Here is a 10242-nt window from a genome sequence, read left to right as displayed (position 1 = left end):
TCTCTCATGCTTTGCTTTTATTCGAGGAAGCCTGCATATATGAATGCTGAAATTTCCTCAAATGAAAAACCAGACTCACTGTCTGTCATCAACTTGATTCTGACCCATGGTGACACTTTGTAACAAGGTAGAACTGCTCCTGTGGGTTTCTGATACTCTTAGCACAAGTAGAAAGCCTTATCTGTCTCTCAAGGGGTACTCCAGGAAAATCTAACTCACTACCATACAGCTGCTGGTGGTTTTGAACTGCTGACCTTGGGTTTAGCAGCCCAATGCAGAACCATTACACTAGCCAGGACTCCCGTACATGAATTCTCATTTTCCTCCAATGTTTACAGGTTGTTTGTCTATTGGCATTGTTAGTTCTAGTGGATGTTTTAGGTCAGCTTTCATTTCTGACTTTGTTCTTTTAGTTCTAACATTTTGAAGAACTGTTATTTTTTCCAGAGTGGGTTTTACACCACGTTCCATTTCCATCCACTATGTTTGGGGTCCCAGTTCTCCTTACTTTGCCTTGGATAATGATTATCCGTCTTGTCGAGAATATCTATCCATTCCATGGGAAATTGTTGAGTGTCATTTAATAATGCATTTTTTTTAACAGAGGCAAGTTTCTGGAGATGTGTGATGATCTGTTAGCTAGAGTGGAGCCACCACTTCGGAGTGTTTTAGAACAAGCCAGTGAGTATTCTGATGGATCTATTTGAATAGATTGGACTTTGGAAAATGTTAATTGCACCTTTCTTAGATAGTTATGAAATAAAATCCCAGCTTCTTTTGATCTTTTATTTTCCCTTTGTAAGCCTCTTATTCCCCAAGTAAGTAATTACAGAGAAATCTAAAAGTTTTCCAAGAAACTTAGACACAAAGGTGGATATGAACACCTCAATTATTTGATGACAGTAAAGCTGGGCTTACTCTCTCACTCCCCCTGTCCCATCACCTTAGTGCAAAGGCATTCATCTTTAGCTCTGTGAGTGAGCAATCCTAATTCCCCAATCAATTGCCTGGAGGCATGCATTCCACAAGTGAGCCTCCTGTCTGAAGATCTCTATTCAGCTGTACTCTCTGTGAGCCTGGAAGCCCACAGTTTTGTGCTCTAGGCCTTGATTATGCTGCTGCCACTGTTCTGCCATCCTCTGGCCTTAACCATTTGCTGCCTCTGGAATGAGAAGGTTCAATACCTAAGGATCTCATGGTCCGAATGATATGCTTCACTCGTGCTCTTCTTCCTGGATGGTACTGAGATGCTCCCCTTCCTGCTTCTGGCTTTCAGCTTGCCAGCCACATTGTATACTAGCAAAAGAGGACCAGTCCTCTTGTAGAGAATAATCAACCCTGTTCACAACCACTCACAAGGAAACATAAAAACCTTATTAACATCTTCCCCATCTTCTCTTACCCAGACCCAACTGGAAAAAGTTGTTTGCTGGGAGCCCTATCAAATAATTCACAGCAGTACACCTGCTAAATCCCATTATTCTGTCACCCTGCGATTGTCATTATGAGAATCAAAAGATATAGATGTGTTTTCAGATGCAGCATGTGCATATTGGCATGGGGGAGGGGAGACAGGAGGAGTTTAGTTAGTTCTACATTTATGAGTTATTAATCACCTTGTTAGGTACCATCGAGTCGGCTCTGACCCACCACAACCCTATGCACAACAGAAGGAAACACTGCCCAGTCCTGTGCCAGCATGACAATGGTTTCTGTGCTTGAACCCATTGGTGCAGCCCCTCTTTGATTGCAGTGTACTGATTCAAAATCTTTTAATCTGAATGTGTAATTATTTCCAACTAGAATTAAAGAAAGAAGATATTTATGCAGTCGAGATAGTTGGTGGTGCTACACGAATCCCTGCAGTTAAAGAGAAGATAAGCAAATTCTTTGGTAAAGAACTTAGTACAACATTAAATGCTGATGAAGCGGTCACTCGAGGCTGTGCTTTGCAGGTAAGTCATCTTTCTGTCACAGGTAACTGTGTGTAGGTCATGGGAACAAAATGACACTGGTTTATGTGCCTCTTAATAGCCTGAGATTACTCAAAGAGTAACATTTCGTAAGCTTTAATTTTAGAACGAATAGCAGAAGTGATGTTAATGCAAGTAATTGTGGTCTATTACATGTGAGAATATGAGTCTCTCTTTTTAATTACTGTGTTCTCAATGTTGGTATTTAATTAATTGAACTTTTAAAAACTTAATGTTCCAGTGTGCCATCTTATCCCCGGCTTTCAAAGTCAGAGAATTTTCTATCACTGATGTGGTCCCATATCCGATATCTATGAGATGGAATTCTCCAGCTGAAGAAGGATCAAGGTATATAAGTTCGTTAATCATTTTTGTATTTAGGATGAACTCAGTGTGAGAATGAGGGGTGTGTGTCGTCTTCCCTTTCAGCTTGCACAAATATATAACACTTTGTCATCATGAAGCAAATAGTGCTTGGTGCCTTTTATGTGCTGATTCAAGTATATGTGTATGTATGTATATGTATACACGGGACTTTCACTTTCCACAAGCTTTTTGAAAGCCCTCCCCCCATGTAAGTGGTGTGTGTCTGTATGAGCACATAACCCCCCCCCCAACCAATACTGTCTAGTTGATTCCAAATCACAGTGACACATTTGTTACATAATTATGAATTTGCATCTAACTCAGTGATGCATATATATGTATTAAAAAAAAAAACAAACTTCATTACTATCGAGTTGATTTTTGACTCATAGTGACATAAATTTTCGGAAACTCTTAGTAACCTGAAAGTAATATCAATTGCAAAGAGAAGAACTAGAGGTATGAAATAATTAGGAACTTAGGTGTTAGGAATGTTCTCCATTTTTATGTTTATATCTTTTCTGCACTCAGTGACTGTGAAGTCTTTCCAAAAAATCATGCCGCTCCTTTCTCAAGAGTCCTCACCTTTTATAGAAAGGAGCCCTTCACTCTGGAAGCGTACTACAGCTCGCCTCAGGATTTGCCATATCCAGATCCTGCTATAGGTAAGTAAGGAAGTATTTCTGGTTGAGATGTCAACCAACAATAAGGCCATCACGTACTTAAAGAAATGAGATTGCAAGAAGTGCGAACAGAATATTCTGAAATGTGGGTGCTTTAAAAGAACAGACTTTTTTCGTCTTGTTTACCAGGTGTGAAACCAGCTGGGGGGCAGGCATTATTTTGTAGGCTATCATTGGGTAGATAATGTTTCTCAGTTCATGGATATTATAGGTCTTGCTTATGCATTAGATAGTGCTAGAATAGAACACGGTTCAGTTCTGGCCCTAGCATACAAACTCTTAAAGTATGAGAGAAGTGTGATACAATGGCAGTACATCAGGTTTGGGAGACCCTTTGACTGGAGCCGTTTATAGAAACCTCCCTAATATGCAAATGAGCCAGTTGAGAGAGAAGCTATAGGAATATTTTGAGAGGAACACAGGAACTTTATATCTAAATCTTTTCTTTATTTCCTAATGTAAAATGAAAATAATGTTAATAATTTATATGTTGGAAACTGTAAGTAAAAAGCCTGACTATTTGGATGTAGAAATGGCAATTTCTTGGAAAGGCAATGTAGATGCATTGAGAGTTTTGTAATACTGTAGAATGTGACAAATTGGGATTTATTTGGTAGATGGAATAAGAAGAGACCAGCAGTTTACAATAATTAAAAAAACAATCTTGGGTCTTAATCTAGAAACTTTTATCAGTCCAGCCTAAACCTGTAGAAATTTCACTTTTCTTGGGGGGCGGGGGCAATCTACAAATACAGCATTTAGAGGGAAAGTTACCTTGGAGGTTATCAGGAAAGCGAATGCCTTTTTTTTTTTTTTAGCAGCAAAGACATACATTAAAGTTCCAAGGCTCCCCCCCCCCTTTCCATGAAATACCAGAAGTGGGCAAGTAGATTAATGTACTGCGAGCCTCTTTACAGTATGTTCATAATTGCAACGTCACCAGAAACCCACATTTCTAAAAGAGGACTTGTGAAATTAAAGTCATTATATGCCTATTCAATGAGATTTTGGAAAAAAAAAATTTTTTTTCTCCAGTGGTAAAATGCTAGTGACCAAGTGAAAAAAGTTTGTGAGTAATACGTGTATGGTCATACAGTATTTTATAATGGCTTATTGATATGCAGTTCTTTTACTATAGAGTTCAACCATTCGCAGCACACAATTCACTGTTTGTTTGTTTTTTGGTGTAGCTCCAGGATTGTACAGTCACCAGCCCAATTCACTTTAGAATAAAGAAATCAGTGTACAAAGCAGCCCTGCCCCAATTGTGGGCAATTCACTTTTGATTACAATCTGTAGGTGTGGTATAGCCATAGTGGGTCAGCAGTAAGTAGTGATGAGGTGCTGCCACAGGATATACCACAGGAATGAATCCTGGAGACGCGCTGCTAAGTGAAAGCCACCGCACACAGACACATTGTCTTGATTGTGTTTATATAAGAAGTCCGCCTTTTTGTAAAGACAAAGGGTTCATTAGTGGTTGCCCAGGGCTGAGGTGGAGGGAGGTCACGAGGAGAAGTGGGAGGAGTCATTAGTGGGTGACGCCTTTTCCTATGGCAGTGTAATGACAGGTTCTGGAGTTTGTGTTGATGGCTGCATAGCCCTATGGAGACCATTGAATCTTATGCTTTAAAGTGTGCATAAATAGGTAGTCATGTGTGTTGTATCTTAATAGAGTTGCTTGCTACAAAACTCGATATAGCATTAAGTCAGAATTGACTCCTGTGGCAGCTAACAGCTACAGCCGGAATGCTCCATCGGAATAAACTCTGAGGAACAGTACTAAAAATACTGACAACGTCTCTGAATGTGTGGTTTTGCTGCTTACATTTGTTTTCTACTTCTTTTGCAGCGATTGTGTGTGAATTGCTTTTTCAAAAGAAGGGCATGGGGGAAAGGGAGAGATGAGGAAACTTGACCCCAGTTTTGGACAGGAAAATGTTTGACTAGATGTGCCAGATGAAAGAGAAACCTGACCGTTTCATAAGTTGCTAAGTGTTCTGACTTTACTGACTTGCAGTGGCATGTTGGTTACTGCCCTGTCTCTGAGGCAAGTTGGGCTTATGTGGCTGTCTGGATTTGTTCTCTCAGGCTGTGTTCTCTTTTGTTTCTCGTTTTTTCCCTAGCTCAGTTTTCAGTTCAGAAAGTCACTGCCCAGTCAGATGGCTCCAGTTCAAAAGTGAAGGTCAAGGCTCGAGTCAATGTCCATGGTATTTTCAGTGTGTCCAGTGCTTCCTTAGTGGAAGTGCACAAGTCTGAGGAAAATGAGGAACCGATGGAAACAGATCAGAATGCAAAGGAGGAGGAGGTAATCAGGACATTTCATCTATACATTTTATGATGGTGTCTTGTCCAGAAATTGTAGCAAGTTCTTCCCCAGCCTGGGTGGTGAACCAGCCGAAAATCTTGAAACAGGATTTGGGTAGAGATGGGGATGAGTTGGCTCCTTACTCAACTCTCCAATCAAGCATTTTGCACCTTGAGTTATTTAAAACTGCTGAGTCTTAATGGATTGGTTTTCCAAGTGGAATAGCGTGTTTGAACCCTCCAGTGGGTCTTTTCCCTCAGTGGGCATCAGAACCACCTGGAAAGCTTCATAAAGGCATGGGTGTTCAGCCCTCAACCCCCTCGGGGTTTTGTCTAGGTTTGGTCTGGGCCCTCAGGTAGCAGTTGCTCCGAAAAGCCCCCCAGGACATTTGATAGGCTGGAGGCGTTTGGAGTCCTCACTTGGTAGACTCGCCCCTACTTCTTGTTACCGCCACACTTTGTTCTTTGAGCACTTTATTCAAGGGGTCCATTTCCTCTCTCGCCTGCAATTGGCTGTTATAGTGATTTTTAATTTTTTTACTTAATTTTATTCACTGAGAATAGAGATTCTTTTTTTTTTTAATTTCTTTTTAGAAATAGTGATTTTAAAATGCCCTGGATTAGATTGTGTTGTTATACATTGTTATGCATTGTAGTTGTGTGATACCTTTTATGTACTGAGTACTTTGTGGTTTACAAAGAAAACTCTTGTTTCTATAAGGGAAGGATAATGTTAGCCTCATTGTGCAATTGGATTAATTGAGATTCAGAGAGGAACATTTCCTGCTCCAGGTAACAGATGTGGTACAGCTAGAATTTAAGTAAACCTAGCGTTTTTGATTGCTGACAAGTTGAGCAGGAATTCCGTACCACATGGCTTTGCCAATGGCCGAAGACGTTGTTGAGTCTTTGACTGGCATCGCTTAGTTGTAAGAATTGATGTGTTTTACAGAAGATGCAGGTCGACCAGGAGGAACCACATGTGGAGGAGCAACAGCAGCAGACACCAGCAGAAAACAAGGCAGAGTCTGAAGAAATGGAGGTAAGGGCTGAATTTTATAGTGTGCATTGCAGTGTTCCTTAATAGGTGTGGTGTGTGTGTGTGTGTGTGTGTATACATACGAGCAACACACGCACACGGTTCTGCCTGAAGCACGGTGTTTTGGAAGATGGTTATATTAGGAATTCTTTTTCTGAACATTGTTTTAGGGTGGTGGGGGGAGTTTTTTATAAGATCACTTTGTGCCCCCAAGGAGTTCAAGATAGCTTTCAGGGGGTCTGTTTTTACTAGGTCAGTGATAAGCTTGTGTTAATCTCTGAATGGCTCTTATTAACTGTTGTTCTGTGAATAAATTTATACTTTATGCTAAACAGTAATGAGATCTGTTTTATTTTTCTCCCCCCAACATTTTATTACATCTCTGAAACATGTCTTTTTTTCCAAAGGATAAACAATGCATCTGACTTTTATAAACAATACATCCCAAGGATGTAATTAAATGAATACAGCTTTAAGTCCATTACAGTCTATATGTTATATAACTGTTGAGGTTGTCTATTAAAATTTGTTTCTGGTATCCATTTCAAGTTATATATGAAATTATGGTGTTTAATCTCACCATTTTAGGAATTTCTAAGTTTAGCAGTGCCTCAAGAAGATGGCCTGTGTTTATTGTCCATTTTCAGTCAGTCAGCCAGTAAATTACTTTATTCTGCTATTTTCCTTGCATGTAGTCTCCAGGGGAAAAAAAGGCCAAGGAAATTATTCTCATAGAGGTTTTGGTATACGAAGGCCATTGCCAAGATAGAAAACGCTTCATGCTTTGTACATAGGTTGGAGACAGCAGTGGGAGAGAGAAGTGCTGTTCTCTGTGTTTGTGGAAGGTGGAGGAAAGCAGTCCCCCCCAGAAGACTTTGAAACTGTGGAGAGGTTCCAGGGGCTATGACGTAGGCTTCTGTGAGATGACTCCAAAATATCATTCTTTGGGAAGTGAAACTCAGTTGCCTACATTTATGAGAAGTAGATGTAAGCTCATTGGATTGGAGGTGAAGGCTTGCGTCAAAGAATAGATTCTGGTTGCATTCAGCTCAAATAGAAAGTACCATATATACTCAAGTATAAGCCAACCTGAATATCAGCTGAGGCACCTATTTTACCACCAAAACCGCATTAAAAATGTGCTGGAAAACTCGACTTATACACGAGTATATACGGTAAATGTTTAGAAAGTGATCAAGTCAATGTATGTACCATATGCTTGATAGAATTGATGTATGGAATATTATAAGAACTGTAAGAGCTCCCCAATCAAATGATTAAAAAAAAAAGTTACAACTTAAAAAAGCAAAGCTTAAATGTTTGTGTTAGTCTTGGTACATTAGAGAAACAAATCCACAGAAATTCATATGTGTAAGAGTTTGATATAAAGGTTAAGTGCGCATCAAGAAAACATCCCAACCCAGTGCTGCCCAAGCCCACAAGTCCAATATTAGCTCATTTGTCTGACACCAGCCCACAAAGTCCTCCTCCATCCCACAAAATACACGTGATGATGCCAACTGCAGGAAGAAAGCCAAATTAGTCAAGTGTAAGCATATCAGCGCTGGCAGGGGTCTCCACACGCCTGCTCCAGCACCCAGGCCTGCATTGGGGGGTAGGTCCATGTGGCTTCTCTTTAGGGATGTCTTATAGGAAGTGAACCTTGCCAGCTGAAGCAGGGAACTGGCAAAGGCAGCCATACCCTGGTCCACCCATCAGAAAACAGGAGACCTGAGAATTCGAAAGGCAAGGCTCACTGAGCCATTTGTCTCTCTGCCCTTCAATTAACCCCACAAGGTTGGCACAATAAACTTTTAACTATCTCAGTGTTCTAATCTGTAGATGGAAAACGGGCATAGAGTTTTTTCAACATAATACAAGCAATGAAAGTAATCACAAAGGGGAAACTGGTTCGTTTCTACAATAAAAATGTAGATTGACAAATTCGATGGAATTAGAATAAAGCAAGCAGAACAGTGAGATTGGATGAAAATCACTAAAATGCCAAGAGATCCATGAATAAAGATGAGTAAGCAATTTGAAAAAGAAAGAAACATTGTGTATACGGTATAGCCACAGTAAAATTATAAAAAAATTACAGAGAATGACGTAAATGTATTTCATTACTGGTCAGTGTTCTCTTACTTAGTATAAGAATGTAAATAGTACAGGCATTTTGGAAATCACATAGAATTTGTGGATGACTAAAAATTTCAAAACTTTCCCCATCAATTTCAGGCCCATATGTTTAGATTATAGAGGAAGACAATAGAGAAATCTATTGACTGTGTGTGGATTGTGGGATTACGGATCCCACATAAAAGAAAATCATGTGTTTTCTAGCTATTGTTAATAGGTGGCAGTGGTTACGGTCAGTGGCCACTGTGGGGAGAAACAAACAACGCTTTCTACATCTATAAACAGTCTCCGAAGTTCATGGGCATTTTATACTCTGTCTTAAAGGGTCGCTGTGTCACTGACTCGAAGGCAGTGGGCTTTGTTGGGGAGCTGTTAGTCCTCAGCTATGGAGATGATCTAAACCAGCAAGCTGCGACCCCCATTTTTGGGTCGAATGACCCTTTGAAGGGTTGTGCCTAAGATCATTGCGAAACACGTTTCTGTTGGTCTTAGGAACCGAGATGCCGCTCCTCTATCTGTCTCCTGTCTGGTCTGCCCATATACAAGTACCCAGCGTGAAGACTGTTACCCATGCTACATCATGCTTCAAGACAAAATTTCATTGATATGTCATTAGAAATAAATATTTCATAATATTTAATTACTTATTGTGATGAATCACTATGCTTGTATTACTGCATATATTTGTGTATAGGCTGAGTTTTCCAGCACATTTAAAAATTATTTTATTGGGGGCTCATACAATTCTCATCACAATCCATACATCCATTCATTGTATCAAGCACTTATGCACATTTGTTGCCCTCATCATTCTCAAAACATTTGCCTCCCACTCTAGCCCCTAATATCATTTGCTCATTTCCCCCCTCCCTCCCCACTCCCCCCATGAACCCTTCATAGTTCATAAATTATTATAGTTTTGTCATAAGTTACCCTACCAGCACGTTTTTATACAGTTTTTTGATAAAATTAAGTGCCTCGGCTGATATCCGGGTCGGCTTATATTTGAGTATATACAGTATGTCCAATTTGTAATACTGAAAACATATTTGCTTATCAGAGTTACACGACGATTCACAACAGTAGCACAATTACAGTTATGAAATAGCAACGAAAATAGATTTTTGGTTGGTGGTCACTGCAGCATGAGGAACTGTATGAAAGGACCGCAGAGTTAGGAAGGTTGAGAACCACTGCTCTAAACACAGATCAAAGTCCACTGCTGTCGTTGATTCTGACTCACAGTCGCAAGTAGGGTGTCCAAGACTGTCAGTCTTTATGGGAGCTCACAGACTGCTTCATCGTTCTCCTGTGTACCATGTGGGCGGGCGGCTGGTGACTTTGCCCTGCTAGGTTGCCAGTCCAGCACTTAGCCACAGCATCACCAGGATGTTATCACATATCAGAAAACAGCAAATTAATAAACTTTTGAAGAGACACCTCCTGAAGTTTAAAGTTGTCTGTATATGCTATGTTGTTCTTAGTGATTTGTTTTATTTTAGACCTCTCAGACTGGATCAAAGGACAAAAAGATGGACCAACCACCTCAAGCCAAGAAGGCGAAAGTCAAGATCAGTACTCTGGACCTACCAATCGAGAACCAGCTGCTATGGCAGATAGACAGAGAGATGCTCGACTTATATATTGAAAATGAGGTGATTCCTTTAAGGGTCTTGGAACAATTAAATGGGATCATACTGTTCAGTGTCTTGGACCTTCCTTGGTTTGCTAAAAA

At 40.1% G+C, this 10242-nt stretch overlaps 1 protein-coding gene across 1 annotated transcript in view; it reads left to right on the top strand.

Annotated features, from left to right (window-relative positions):
- Positions 1–10242, top strand: part of HSPA4 (heat shock protein family A (Hsp70) member 4) — a 127691-nt gene that overhangs the window by 40126 nt on the left and 77323 nt on the right. Inside the window, exons 3-9 of the mRNA XM_045285042.1 lie at positions 605–681; positions 1804–1955; positions 2215–2321; positions 2871–3004; positions 5149–5330; positions 6282–6371; positions 10010–10162. Of these exons, the coding sequence (XP_045140977.1) occupies positions 605–681; positions 1804–1955; positions 2215–2321; positions 2871–3004; positions 5149–5330; positions 6282–6371; positions 10010–10162 (895 nt within the window). The remainder of the gene's footprint in view (positions 1–604; positions 682–1803; positions 1956–2214; positions 2322–2870; positions 3005–5148; positions 5331–6281; positions 6372–10009; positions 10163–10242) is intronic.

The sequence above is a fragment of the Echinops telfairi genome, unplaced genomic scaffold (genome assembly GCF_000313985.2).
Source record: "Echinops telfairi isolate 266 unplaced genomic scaffold, ASM31398v2 ScPeMD7_7469;HRSCAF=8507_1, whole genome shotgun sequence".
Lineage (NCBI taxonomy): Eukaryota > Metazoa > Chordata > Mammalia > Afrosoricida > Tenrecidae > Echinops > Echinops telfairi.
This window is presented reverse-complemented; position numbering and strand designations above follow the sequence as displayed.